Below are 14,928 nucleotides of genomic sequence, written 5' to 3' on the forward strand. Positions count from 1 at the left end.
GTTCCCGCAGAGTTGGCGCGCGCCGATGACGTCAGAGACTAATGGCGGCGGCGGCGGCGCTGGAAGCCTGGCAGGCGGCGTCTCGTCGGAGAAGGGGCTCGGCGGCGATGCGTCCGCGGCGTAGGGAGGCGGCGGCGGCGGCGGCGGCGGCGGCCTGGGCCCCGGGAGCCCAGCCCGAGGTGGACGGCGGAGTCGTGCTTCGTCGCATCCAGGAAGCCAGGTGAGTACGGGCTCGGTCCTGGGTCCGAATCTTCACGCCCGTAGGAACCTCCCCAAGCCCCAGTCTCGCCATCTGTAAAGTGGGAATAACTGCAAACCCTTTAAGGGTTATGGTAGGATTTAACGGAGGTAAAGAGCTCATTACAGACTGGAGCATAGTAAGCGCTCAATAAAGTTTGTCATTCCTCTTATTGCAGTTGTAGCTGCGTGACCTTGGGCAAGGTATGTAATCTTTGTGCCTCAGTTTTCTCATCTGTGAGATGGACGTGGAACTAGTACCTATATAGGCTTGTTTTGAGGATTCAGTGAATTAGTCAATGGTTTACCATCCCCAGTAGTGTCTGGCGTGTGGTAAGCGCAATACCAGTGTTTGGTATTAATATTATGTTAATGTTGGTTACTAGCGGTTTTGCTCACACCATGGCCGCAGCCTGCACACGTGATTGTCATCACGCGTTAATTGAGGAGCTGCTACGTGCCTGGCGCTGGCTTGAGCTCTCAACACACTTTGTCAGAATGAACATCTCAGCCACGCTAGGATCCTGGCAGGGCGCCCAGTCTCAAAGAAACATAGGTAATGTGTGGAACCAGGTTTCAAACCCATGTCTTCGGTAACTTCAAAACCTGTGCTTAAAAGCTCTCCGTTATTCTGGTTTATCCCACCCCTCCCCCCATCATCGCTCCGTGCCTTGCTGTGTACCTTACATAGTGTTGGGGAGGAAAAGTTTTTCCTCTACCCTTCTAGGTTCTTTTGGCTGGTCTAATAAGAAAATTGACACAAGACAGGTTAACAGGAGGGAAAAACAAATTTAATCAGGAATGTGCAGGAGTCCCATAATAACATGGCACCCAAAAAAGTGGCCAAATCAGGCAGCTTTTATATCTTTCAGACAAGGAAACAATTATTTGTTAGAAAACAAAGGGGCTTGGACTTAGGGTAGCAAGTTCATGAAGTAACAAAGTGTGTTTATAAACCGTTCTTAGCCTTGACTCATCTATCTCTGGCGATAAAGATGCCTTCTATTCTCCTGGTATATGAGGATCTTTTCATATGGGAGATTTATTTCCTGCCTTCAGGAGAACAAAGGAGGGTCAAAGTGTTCTTGCAGTGAATGTTTCTCAAGTAACTATAATTCCAAATAATCAATATGCCACAGTGGCATATTGAGGGGCAGCCTGCCCTGAACCCCATCAATAGCACTTAGAACAGTGCCTGACACCCAGGAAGCACTCAATAAATGTTACCTACTTTTGTTATTCAGCATTGTGCCTTTATTTTCAGTCCTTTAAGGGCTCAATAAATAACAGCTTTTGTTAGTGCTTCTTCGGATCAACAGCTGAAGGACCTTCACAACTGAGAGAAATGAGACTAATTTTATGTATTCCCCTCCCCCAGAATTAGGGCCTAGAGTCAATGGTGACTGAGCCTGAAAAAAAAGCATCAGTGACTTTTTCTAGGATCTCAGGTGATGCCAGTGAGAATGAGTGTGCCTCGGGGCTTGGAGATCTCTTAAGAGGTGTCCTGACACTGTTATTCCTCCTCAGCTTCTTCAGTATCCCCTGGAATTCCCTGCTTCTCCCTGTAGCCCCAGGTGTGGTGCAGTCCCCATTGCCCTGAGTAGAGAAGAGCCCAGCACTTTACACTCTGTTCTCCTGTGCACACACTCGCCAGTTTACAAAGCACTCCCTGTACATTACAGCCCTCCTTTACCCTCTGGGCAGAACCTGAGGGCAGCCTCTTCAATTCTGTCTCCTTTCTGAGTCCCCTGAACACTGGCTTCTGGCTTGTCGGTTCAAATCCAACAAGTTCAGTTTTTTTTTTCTTTCAATTTTTTTTTTTTTTTTTTTTTGTGATGAGAGCTTAAGATCTGTCTTAGCAACTTTCAAGTACACCATACAGTATTTTTAACTGTAGTCGCCGTGCTGTACATTACATCCCCATGACTGATTTATTTTATAACTAGAAGTTTGTACCTTTGGGACCCTCTTCACCTGTTTCACAGCGCCACCCCCCTCCCCACCCCCCACCCCCGCCCTTAGCAACCACCAGTCTATTCTCTGTATCTGTGAGCTTCATGTGTGTTTGTTATATTCCTCATATAAGTGGGATACAGTATTTGCCTTTCTCTGACTTATTTCACTTAGCATAATGCCCTCAAGGTCCATCCATGTTGTCACAAATGGCAAGATTTCATTCTTTTATGGATGAATAACATTCCACTACATATATACACATATAGTATGTGTGTGATACATATATATATATATATATATATATATATATATATATATATATATATCACGGTTTCTTTATCCATTCATCCATGATGAACACAAAGGTCGTTTCCACATCTTGGCTATTATAAATAGTGCTGCAATGAACATGGGGGTGCATGTATATTTTCAAGTCAGTGTTTTCATTTTCTTTGGATAAATACCCAGAAGTGGAATTGCTGGCTCAAATAATAGTTCTGTTTTTAACTTTGTGAGGAACCTCATACTGTTTTCCATAGTAGCTGCACCAATTGACATTTCCACCAGTGGTACACCAGGGTTCCCCTTTCTCCACATCCTCACCAACACTTACTATTTCTTGTCTTTTTGATATAGCCATTCTAACAGGTATTAGGTGGTAACTCATGGTGGTTTTGATTTGCACTTCCCTACTGATTAATTATGTTGAGCATCTTTTCATGAACCTGTTGGCAATCTATATGTCTTCTTTAGAAAAATGTGTATTCATATCTTCCGCCCATATTTTAATTGGATTGTTTGGGGTTTTTTGGTATTGAGTTGTGTGAATTCTTTGTTTTGGATATTAACCCCTTATCAGATATATGATTTGCAAATATTTTCTCCCATTCAGTACGTTGCCTTTTCATTTTGTCAATGATTACATTTGCCGTGCAGAAGCTTTTTAGTTTGATGTGGTTCCACTTGTTTATTTTTGCTTTTGTTGCTTTTACTTTTGGTGTCAGATTTTTAAAAATCATCGCCAAAAAAATAAAATTAAATTAAATTAAAATTAAAAATAAAAAATCATCACCAATACCTATGTCAAGGAGTTTACTGCCTGTGTTTTCTTCTAAGAGTTTTATGGTTTCAGGTCTTATATTTAAGTCTTAAGTCCATTTTGAGTTAGGTTTTGTGTATGGTGTAAGATAGTGGTCTAATTTTACTCATTTTTTGTATGTGGCCGTTGATTTTTCCAAACGCTGTTTATTAAAGAGACTGTCTTTTCCATTGTATATTCTTGGCTCCTTTGTCATAAATTAATTGACCATAGATGCATGGGTTTATCTCTGCTCTCCATTCTGTTCCATTGATCTGTGTGTCTGTTTTTAAGCCAGAACCATACTGTTTTAATTAATATAGCTTTGTAATAGAGTTTGAAATCAGAGAATATGATGCTTCTAGGTTTGTTCTTCTTTCTCAGGATTACTTTGGCTATTTGAGGTCTTTTGTGGTTCCATACAAATTTTAGGATTGTTTGTCCTATTTCGTTAAAAATGCCATTGGAATTTTGATAGGGATTGCATTGAATCTGTAAATTGCTTTGGGTAGTGTGGACATTTTAACAATATTAATTCCAATCCCTGAGCAGGGATATCTTTCCATTTCTTTGAGTCATCTTCAGTTTCCTTTATTAATGTTTTATTGTTCTTAGCATATAAGTCTTTTACCTCCTTGGTCAGGTTTATTCCTAAGTATTTTATTTTTGGGGGTGCGATTTTAAAAGGTATTGTTTTTTTCATTCCCTTTCTGAATTTCTTTGTTGGTGTAAAGAGATGCAGCCCATTTCTGTATGTTAATCGCGTATCCTGCTAACTTGCTGAATTCATTTATCAGGTCTCGTAGTTTTTCTATGGAGTCTTTAGGGCTTTCTGTATATAGTGTCATATCATCTGCATATAATGACAATTTTACCTCTTCCTTTCCAATTTGGATACCTTTTATTTCTTTTTCATGTCTGATTCCTGTGGCCAGGACTTCCAATACTGTGTTAAATAGAAAAGGTGAGAGTGGGCATCCTTGTCTTCTTCCAGATTTTAGCTGGAAGGCTTTCAGCTTTTCTCCATTTAGTATTATATTGGCTGTGGGTTTGTCATAAATAGCTTTTATTATATTGAGATGTGTTCCCTCTATACCCACTTTAGTAAGAGTTTTTTTCATGAATGGATATTGAATTTTGTCAAATGCTTTTTCTGTATCTATTGAGATGATCATGTGGTTTTTATCTTATGTTTATGTGGTGTATCACATTGATTGATTTGCATATGTTGAACCATCCTCGTGAACTTGGGATGAATCTCACTTGGTTGTGGTGTATGATCTTTTTTTTAATTAGTTAATTGTATTTATTTATTTATTTATTGGCTGCATTGGGTCTTTGTTGCTGTGTGCGGGCTTTCTCTAGTTGAGGTGAGCAGGAGCTACTCTTCGTTGCAGTGTGTGGGCTTCTCATTGCGGTGGCTTCTCTTGTTGTGGAGCACGGGCTCTAGGCACGTGGGCTTCAGTAATTGTGGCTCGTGGGCTCAGTAGTTGTGGCTTGTGGGCTCTAAAGCACAGGCTCAGTAGTTGTGGCGCACGGGCTTAGTTGCTCTGCGGCATGTGGGATCTTCCCGGACCAGAGCTTGAACCCGTGTCCCCTGCCTTGGCAGGCGGATTCTTAACCACTGTGCCACCAGTGAAGCCCATCTTTTTAATGTGTTGTTGGATTCAGTTTGCTAATATTTTGTTGAGAATTTTTGCATCTATATTCATCAAAGATATTGGCCTGTCATTTTCTTTTTTTGGTGGTGTCTTTGTCTGGTTTTGGTATCAGAGTGATGGTGGCTTCATCAAATGTCTTTGGGAGTTTTCCCTCCTCTTCATTTTTTTGGAAGAGTTTGAGAAGGATTGGTATAAGTTCTTCTTTGTATGTTTGGTAGAATTCACCTGTGAAGCCATGTGGTCCTGGATTTTGTTTGTAGAGAGTTTTAAAATTACAGATTCTATTTCACATCTAGTGATCAGTCTGTTCAAATTATCTATTTCTTCTTGATTCAGTTCTGGTGGGCTCTATGTTTCTAGAAACTTATCCATTTCTTCTAGGTTGTCGAATTTGTCAGCATATAATTGTTCATAGTATTCCCTTACGGTTTTTTGTATTTCTGCCTTATCAGTTGTTATGTCTTGTTTTTCATTTCTTATTTTGTTGATTTGGGTTCTCTCTCTTTTCTTCTTGTTGAGCCTGGCCAGAGGTTTGTCAGTCTTGTTTATCCTTTCAAAGAACCAGCTCTTGGTTTTACTGAGTTTTTCTAATCTCTATTTTATTTATTTCCTCTCTGATCTTTATTATTTCCTTCCTTCTGCTGATTTTAGCTTTTGTTTGTTCTTTTTATAATTCTTTTAAGTGGTAGGTTAGGTTGTTTATTTGAGATTTTTCTTGTTTTTTGAGGAAGGCCTGTATCTCTATGAACTTCCCTCTAAGAACTGCTTTTGCTGCATCACATAGATTTTGTCTGGTTGTGTTTTCATTTTCATTTGTCTCAAGGTATTTTAAAATTTCTTCTTTGATTTCATCGTTGACCCATTGGTTTTTTAGTAGCACGTTGTTTAGTCTCCATGTAATCATTTTTTTCTCATTTCTTTTTCTGTGGTTAATTTCCAGTTTCATGCTTTTGTGGTCAGAAAAGATGCTTGACATAATTTCTGTACTCTTAAATTTGTTGAGGCTTGTTTTGTGCCCTAGTATGTGGTCAATCCTAGAGAATGTTCCATGTGCAATTGAAAAGAATGTGTATTCTGAGTTTTTTTTGGATGTAATGTCCTAAAAATATCAATTAAGTCTAACATTTTCTATTGAATCGTTTAGGATCTCTGTTGCCTTATTGATTTTCTGTATAGAAGATCTGTCCATTGATATGAGTGAGGTGTTAAAGTCTCCTACTATTATTGTATTACTGTCAGTTTCTCCCTTTATGTCTGTTAGTATTTGTTTTGTGTATTTGGGTGCTCCTATATTAGGTGCATATATGTTGATGGGTTTAAAATCCTCTTCTTGTATTGATCCTTTTATCATTATATAGTGTCCTTCTTTATCTTTCTTTATGGCCTTTGTTTTAAAGTCTATTTTGTCTGATATGAGTATTGCAACCTCTGCTTTTCAATCTGTGTGTGTCCTTTGCCCTGAAGTGGGTCTCTCTTGTAGGCAGCATATTGTAGGCTCTTTTTTAAAAAAAATTCAGTCTGCCACTCTGTCTTTTGATTGGAGCATTTAGTCCATTGACATTTAAGGTAATTATTGATAGATATGTATTTATTGCCATTTTAAACCTTGTTTTCCCATTGATTTTATGTTTCTTCTTTGTCCTTTTCTTTTCATTTTTCCTTTTGTGGCTTGATGATTTTCTTTTGTATTATGTTTATGTTCTCTTCTTTTTGGTTTTTGTGAATCTATTGTATGTTTTTGATTTGTGGTTACCCTGTTTTTCATGTATGTTACCCCCTTCCTATATCTACTTGTCTTAGACTAGTACTCATATAGGCTCAAACACTTTCTAAGGAAAAAAAATCTGCATTTTCTTACTCTTCTCCCCCACATTTTATGATTTTGATGTCCTCTATTACATCTTCACGTTCATCCTTTTGCTGTTCACTGTGGTTATCATCACTGTCACAGAAATTTTTTGATTTTTTTTTTTAATCTGTGTACTGGCTTATTTAAGTGATTTACTTTACCATTGTGATTTTTTCTTTCCTATATATTCTTACTTCTTTTCTATTTAGGGAAGACCTTTCAATATTTCCTTTAGGATAGGTTTAGTATTGCTGTATTCTTTTAGTTTTTGCTTGTCTGAGAAATTCTGTATCTCTCCTTCTGTTCTAAATGATAATCTTTCTGGGTGGAGTATCCTAGGTTGCAGATTTTTCCCTTTCAAGACCTTGAATATATCTTGCCACTTCCTTCTGGCCTGCAACATTTATGTAGAGAAATTGACTGATAGCCTTATGGTGGTGTTCCCTTGTAATTAACTCTTTGTTTTTCTCTTGCTGCCTTTAGAATCCTCTCTTTCTCTTTAACTTTTTGCCATTTTTATTATATGTCTTGGCATAGGTCTGTTTGGATTTATCTTGTTTGGGACCCTCTGTGCTTCCTGTACCTGGATATCTGTTTCCTTCTTTGTTTTTTTAAATTAATTTATTTATTTTTGGCTGTGTTGGGTCTTCGTTGCTGCGTGTGGGCTTTGTCTAGTTGCGGTGCACGGGCTTCTCATTGTCGTGGCTTCTCTTGTTGCAGAGCACGGGCTCTAGGCACAGGCTTCAGTAGTTGTGGCACGTGGGCTCAGCAGCTGTGGCTTGCAGGCTCTAGAGCGCAGGCTCGGTAGTTGTGGTGCATGGGCTTAGCTGCTCCGCAGCATGTGGGATCTTCCTGGACCAGGGCTCAAACCTGTGTCCCCTGCAATGGCAGGCGGATTCTTAACCACTGCGCCACCAGGGAAGCCCCTGTTTCCTTCTTTAGGTTTGGGAAGTTTTCAGCCATAATTTCTTCAAATTCATTTTCGATCCCCTTGTCTCTTTCTTCCCCTTCTGGAATCCCTATTATGCATGCTTTATATTATCCTGTAGGTCTCTTATGTTGCTTTCATTTTTTTTCATTTGGCTTTCTGTCTGTTGTCCTGATTGGGTGATTTCCATTATTCTATCTTCAAGGTCACTTATTCTTTCTTCTGCATTATTCATTCTGCTATTCATTGCCTTTCGGTCAGCTTTCTTATCTGTAAATGAGTTTTCTAATTTTTCTTGGTTCCTCTTTATAGTTTTACAGTACTCTGCATTTCTGTCGATAGCCTTTCTTAATTCCTTCAGTATTTTCATTATCTCATTTTTGAAATCGGTATCTATTAGACTGAAGAGGTCTGTTTCATTGTTCTTTCAGGGAATTCTCTTGGTCTTTCAACTGGGAGTTGTTCCTCTGCTTCTTCATTTTACTTACATTTCTCTTACTCTGTGAGTTTAGGAGAAACAGTTGTCTACTGTGGTCTCGGAGGGCTATTTATATGTGGGGGGGTTAATATATTTGGTGCAAGGGTTGTTTTTAGTATGGATGCCTGTCGCCTCTTTCTTCAGCGTGTGCTAGGCGTTGTCCCCTTGATAGGGGTGTGCAGATGTGGTGGCTGATGCCCAGTCCTGGGGTTCTTGGTGGCAGTGTTGGCTTAGGTGCACCCCCCGAGCACACAGCAGGAGCGGAGGCGGCCCTCAACCGCTCCTGGCATCTGGGTGGGTGGCAGCGGCAACTCACGACTGCCCCTGGAACCCATGCAGTGTCCTGCCCTCTGCAAGCACGCACACAGGGAAAAAGGCTACAGTGGTGGGTCCCGCCTCTCCCCGTCACACCCCCCGAACAATGTCACCTGGCCTCTAAGGTGGTCTGGGCTTCCTCTGCATACACCCTCAGTTGTGGTCACACAGATTCCAGCCCCTCACCCCCCGCCCTGAGCTTTTTTCCACACAGCCACCCCCAGCCCTCTCTCAGGGTCTGATCTCTGAAGCCCAAGTTCCAGCACCCAGCCCCTGCCTGTGCCAGCAGACGCACGTCTCAGGCTGGGGAGTGCAGGGCAGCGGCACTGACCGTCTGTGAAGTCCTCTGTCTGCCGCAAACCGGCTGCTGTGTTCTCCCCAAAGCTCTGAAGCTCTCTGTCTGTCCCGGCCAATCTCCCAACCGGTGACGGGGCTTCCCAGGGTGTAGAAACCTTTCCTCATTCACAGCTCCCTCCCAGGGGCACAGGTTCTGTCCCAATTCCTTTCTCACTTTCTTTTTTTTTTTTTTTTCCTTTCGTCCTACCTGGTTACATGGAGATTTTCTTGCTCTTTTAGCAGTCTGAGGTCTTCTGCCAGTGTTCAGTAGATATTCTGTGAGAATCATTCCTCATGTAGATGTATTTTTGATGTACTTGTGGGAGAAGGTGAGCTTCACATCCTACTACTCCGCCATCTTGATCCTCCCTGAGATTGTTTTCCTAATTTCTTTTTTTGATAGTTCATTATTAGTCTATAGAAATGCAACAGATTTTTGTGTACTGATTGTCTGCTGCAACATTACTGAATTTGTTTATTCATTCTGACAGTTTTTTGGTAGAGTCTTTAGGGTTTTCTATTTGTAGTATCATGTCATCTGCAAATAGTGACAATTTTACTTTTTCCTTTCCAAATTGGATTCTTTTTATTTCTTTTTCTTGCCTAACTGCTTTGGCTAGGACTTCCAGTACCTTGTTGAATAAAAGTGTTGATAGTGGGCATTCTTGTCTTGTTTCTGATTGTAGAGGAAAGGCTTTCAGCTTTACATAGTTGAGAATAATGTTAGCTGTGGGGTTGTCATATATGGACTTTATTTTTTTGTGTTTGTGTTTAAAGTACTTTATGATTTTACAGAGCATCTTCATACACGCAGTATCTTATGTGATCCTAACAATAACCCTGGAGGTAGGGGTTACAATGCCAGTTTTACAGGGGAGGGAATGGAAGTGGTGAGATACACACAGGCACGCTACTTAGAATTCTACTAGAACCTTAATGCTGTGAATCCTGGGACTGAGTGTTATCCTTGAAGAAAAGGATGGTTGTGAAAATGTGATCTGTTAATTAATAGAGAGAGATTCAAAAATAATATGGAATCCTACATTTTTCCTTTTTTTTTTTTTTTTTGGTTTGCCTTTTCTTTTTCTCCTTTGTCATTTTTAGCCCTTTCTTCATCTACACAAAATGTCTCCAGCTCTACTGAAATATTTGTTTTTCTCCACGATCTATACTGGATATTTAAGGCATAAAATGCAAAGAGCTTTTTAGAATAATAAACGTCAGCATTTTTGTTTTTTATGATCAAAATATTATTGCTTGAAATTGACAGTTAATTTAAGGAAACAAGTTTTGGTGTTTGGTTCAAATGTGTTGAATGAACTGCCCCAGCTCTACTTTATTTCACTATAAAACTTGAAAAAGATAAGCTGTAATTTGGAGAATAAGACAAGAAGGTATATTAACCAAATATTACTTTGTTAAAATTCTAAGGAATTTAAAAATCTTGATTGCCTCTGAACACCTATAGAGCCCTGTTCTTCCCCGCATATAGCTCTGCTGTGCTGTATAATTGCCTGTTTACATGTCTGTGTCTTTCAGAGACAGTTAGCTCTGTAAGGCCAGAGACAATAACTATCTTTTTTTTTTTTTTTAAACTTTGGGTTTTATTGATTGATTGATTGATTGATTGATTGCTGTATTGGGTCTTCGTTTCTGTGCGAGGGCTTTCTCCAGCCGCGGCAAGTGGGGGCCACTCTTCATCGCGGTGCGCGGGCCTCTCATTATCGCGGCCTCTCTTGTTGCGGAGCACAGGCTCCAGACGCGCAGGCTCAGTAATTGTGGCTCACGGGCCCAGTTGCTCCGCGGCATGTGGGATCTTCCCAGACCAGGGCTCGAACCCGTGTCCCCTGCATTAGCAGGCAGATTCTCAACCACTGCGCCACCAGGGAAGCCCGACAATAACTATCTTATTAGCTGTTAAGTCCAGCCCCAGAAAGGACACCAATGAACATTTGCTGAATGAACAAATGAATGAGTGAACGAATGAATGGATTTTCTTTTCTGGCCTCCCTGTCTCTGGTTGAGACTAGTGTTTTCGATGTAAAGAATCCACATATAGTCAGTACCCATGGGATTTCTCCTAGAACCCAATGGGTTACATCAGGTTCAGTAAGACACCAGGTGCGTGGGTGGCAGAGGACTCCTGGGGACTGGGAGGAGCGGTCCACCAGGCAGGGCATGGGCAGCATCCCAGCTCAGGGTGCTAGGGGGTGGTGGTGATGGTGGGGTATTGGAGTGGGGAGAGATGTGAGTGTGGGAGCAGAGGCCCAAACAGCACCAACAACCAGGAGAGGAAGCCATGTGGAAGCTGGGTACCAAACGGGAACCAAGCGTTGTTTGGAGGAGACACAAAGGGATCTTGGAGTCAGTTGTGCTGATGACTTGTGCAGAGGTGAAGGGCCTTTTAACGAGATGGTAGCACAGGGTGTCCCGCCCAACCCACCTGATCTTTTTTTTTTTTTTTTAATTTATTTTATTTTATTTATTTTTGGCTGTGTTTGGTCTTCGTTGCTGTGCGTGGGCTTTCTGTAGTTAAGGCGAGCGGGGGCTACTCTTCGTTGCGGTGCGCGGGCTTTTCATTGCAGTGCCTTCTCTTGTTGCGGAGCACGGGCTCTAGGCACGCGGGCTTCAATAGTTGCCAACCCACCTGATCTTAAAAGGGCCTGGCCTCCCTGTCTTCCCCATTGGTCCTGGGAATCCTCAACTTCCAGGAAAGCCAGTTGGTCTCCAGTCACCTTTAGGACCTGGTGGACCTATTGGACCTGGAATGCCTCGTGGACCACCACCTCTAGTGGGACCTCTCTCTCCTTTTTCACCTGAGGGTCCAGGCGGACCTTGAATTAAAGTGATATTTTTCAATGTCTGAGAATGTTCCCAGTCTTTTAGCCTGAAATCATTAGTGATGTTATTCAGTAGTTTCACTTCTCCTTTTATTTCCTATTCCAAATGCACCTTTTTTTCCCCCAGAGACATAATTTCTGCTGATGCATTGTACACATGCTCCTTTAATTTACTCATCTCCTGCTACTATTCTGATGATAGGTACAAGAACTGCAAACACAGGGAGATAAAGGGCAATCAATGCAGCTTTGAAAGACTTAGTTTGTCTTGAAGGGCAAGGCCATTTTTAGGATTCAGAGGAAGCAAAGCTGCCATTCAGCAAGCATCAGACTTCACAAATTCTGAACAGCTATCAGTGTTCTCCTGTTGATTGGGAAAGCTATCCCACTGTGTCATACTTCTGAAGCAGCAGCCACTAGAGCCATAAACTGTTGAGAACACTTAAATGATCATTTTGATGAATTCCTGGAAGCTGAGTGAGGACTAGTGTGAGAGTCTCTGAGAGACTTCTGGGGGCTGCAGTCCTAGGGGCACCCCCAAACTTTCCTGGGCTTTACCTCCAGGAACCCAACCAGGGCCTTACGGTGAAGAGCCAAGAAAAATCACCTGGTGCCTCTGGCAGAGGGAGGGGAAAACTAACAATTTAAAATACATCCAGAGCATTCTTCATAATAAAGGCTTACTCTCCAGTGAAAAAGCCGTATGTATATAGCCTTTATTATGTTATGTTCCCTCTATACCTGCTCTGTTCAGAGTTTGTATCATAAATGGAGGTTGAATTTTGTCAAATGCTTTTTCTGCATCTATTGAGATGATCATGTGATTTTTATCCTTCATTTTGTTAATGTGGTGTATTACGTTGACTGATATGCAGATGTTGAGCCAACCTTGCATCCCTGGAATATTAAATCCCACTTAATCGTGGTGTATGATCCTTTTAATGTATTTTTGAATTCGGTTTGCTAATTTTTTTTAAAGATTTATTTATTTAATTTATTTTTGGCTGCGTCGGGTCTTAGTTGCGGCACACAGGATCTTCGTTGAGGCACGCAGGACCTTTCGTTGTGGCGTGCAGGCCCTTCGTTGTGTGTGGGTTTTGTCTCTCTAGTTGTGACTCGCGGGCTCCAAAGCGCATGGGCTCTGTAGTTTGCAACACGTGGGCTCTAGTTGAGGTGCGCCAGTTCAGTAGTTGTGGCGCATGGGCCCAGTTGCACCGCGGCATGTGGGATCTTAGTTCCCTGACCAGGGAATGTGTCCCCTGCATTGTAAGGTGGATTCTCTACCACTGGACCACCAGGGAAGTCCCCGGTTTGCTAATATTTTTGATGAGCATTTTTGTATCTATGTTCATCAGGGGTATTGGCCTGTAATTTCCTTTCCTTATGGCATCCTTGTCTGGTTTTGCTAGGGTTATGCTGGCCTCATAAAATGAGTTTGGAAGTGTTCCCTCCTCCTCTATTTTTGGAAGAGTTTGAGAAAGATCAGTATTAATTCTTTGAATATTTGGTAGAATTCACCAGTGAAGCTATTTGGTCCTGGACTTTTGTTTGTTGGGAGTTTTTTGATTACTGATTCAACCTCCTTACTAGTAATCAGTCTGTTCAGGTTTTCTATTTCTTCATGATTCAGTCTTGGAAGGTTATATGTTTCTAGGAATTTATCCATTTCTTCTGGGTCGTCCAGTTTGTTGGCATGTAATTGTTCCGAGTGGTCTTTATGATCCTTTATATTTCTATGGTATCAGTTGTTATATGTCTCCTCTTTCATTTCTATGGTATCAGTTGTTATGTCTCCTCTTTCATGATCTTCCCGGACCAGCCCTGTTTTTTTTTCTTGGTGAGTCTAGCTAATGGTTTGTCAATTTTTATCTTTTCAAAGAACCAGCTCTTAGTTTTATTGATCTTCTCTATTGTAGTTGTGGCTCATGGGCTCAGTAGTTGTGGCTCTTGGGCTCTAGGGCACAGGCTCAGTAGTTGTGGCACACAGGCTTAGTTGCTCCGCAGCATGTGGGATCTTCCCGGACCAGGGCTTGAACCCGTGTCCCCTGCATTGGCAAGCGGATTCTTAACCACTGCGCCACCAGGGAAGTCCCAAGACTTTTCTTATTTCTTGAGGAAGCCACTTATCACTATGAACATCCCTCTTAGAATAGCTTTTGCTGCATCCCATAAATTTTGGTATGTCTCTGTTTTAAAGTCTATCTTATCTAATAGAAGTATAGCTCTTCTGCTTTCTTTTGGTTTATATTTGCATGGAATATTTTTTCCTAGCCATTCATTTTCAGTCTGTGTGTCCGTACATCAGAAATGATTCTCTTGTAGGTAGCATATAGATGGGTCCTGTTTTTTAATCCATTTAGCAACTCTATGTCTTTTGATTGGAGAATTCATTTATTTCATTTAAATTAACTATTGACTGTGTTTTGCTCTGGTTTGTGGAAAACAGTTGACTTTAAAGGAAGCCTAGACACTTGGTTTTGTCCCTTCTTTTACTTTCACCTTGGAATTATTTGTAATAACAAAGGCCATTTATTGAGTACCTGCTCTGTACGAGGCACTGTGTTGAGTGTTAACCCATTTCACTCCTCCCGTAACCGTCTGTGATGGGTGCAGTTCTTATCCCTATTTTAGAGATGAGGAAACTAAAGTTCAGAGAGGCTAAATCTCTGCATCTAACCACCAATTGTGGAGCTGCACCTGTGTGCCAAGACCCAGACCTGTCCCCAGGGGTCGGGTGCCTCCTCCAGGAAGCCCTTTCTCCTGCCCTCTCTGAGCCCCAGCAGCTCTGCTCTGGCCATATTCACCTGGTACTCTCCTCCAGTCTCACAGGTGGACTCTGTGTCTGAGGGTGCTCCACCATCCCCACATCCCGGCCAGGAGGAAGGTCCCTGTTAGGGCAGCCCTGAAAGGGATGAGAGATGACCACGCCATTTTTTCTCAACAGGGAGGACCTGCTTCTCTCTGATTTCTGGAGTTCAGCACTAGGTGGGTACCATCTGGCTCAGGCTGGAGGCAGTCACGGTGGGAGCAGGGCCTGGATGTGGGCAAAGCACGGAATCCAGCTCTCATTGGATGATGTTTTGCTTCACAGAGTGGTGTGCATGCTGGGTTCTAATTCTGACTTCCCCCTTACAACTGTGTGTCTTTTGGCACTTAACTCTGGTCCTCAGTTTCTTTATCTGTGGAATGGACATGAAAATGTGCATATCCTGTAGTGTAATTTTGAATATTAAATGAGGCATTCAGTAAA

At 41.7% G+C, this 14,928-nt stretch overlaps 1 protein-coding gene across 6 annotated transcripts in view; it reads left to right on the plus strand.

Moving 5' to 3' along the window:
* Positions 1 to 41: 41 nt before the first annotated feature.
* Positions 42 to 14,928, plus strand: part of SRRD (SRR1 domain containing) — a 39,658-nt gene continuing 24,771 nt past the window's right edge. For all 6 annotated transcript variants that reach the window (XR_009697397.1, XR_009697401.1, XR_009697399.1 and 3 more), the window contains exons 1-2: positions 42 to 220; positions 14,623 to 14,663. Coding sequence is in view for 1 of the 6 variants with exons in the window: in XM_061170079.1 (XP_061026062.1) it covers positions 42 to 220; positions 14,623 to 14,663 (220 nt within the window). In the remaining 5 variants the exon portion in view is untranslated. The remainder of the gene's footprint in view (positions 221 to 14,622; positions 14,664 to 14,928) is intronic.

The sequence above is a fragment of the Eubalaena glacialis genome, chromosome 15, assembly GCF_028564815.1.
Source record: "Eubalaena glacialis isolate mEubGla1 chromosome 15, mEubGla1.1.hap2.+ XY, whole genome shotgun sequence".
NCBI lineage: Eukaryota > Metazoa > Chordata > Mammalia > Artiodactyla > Balaenidae > Eubalaena > Eubalaena glacialis.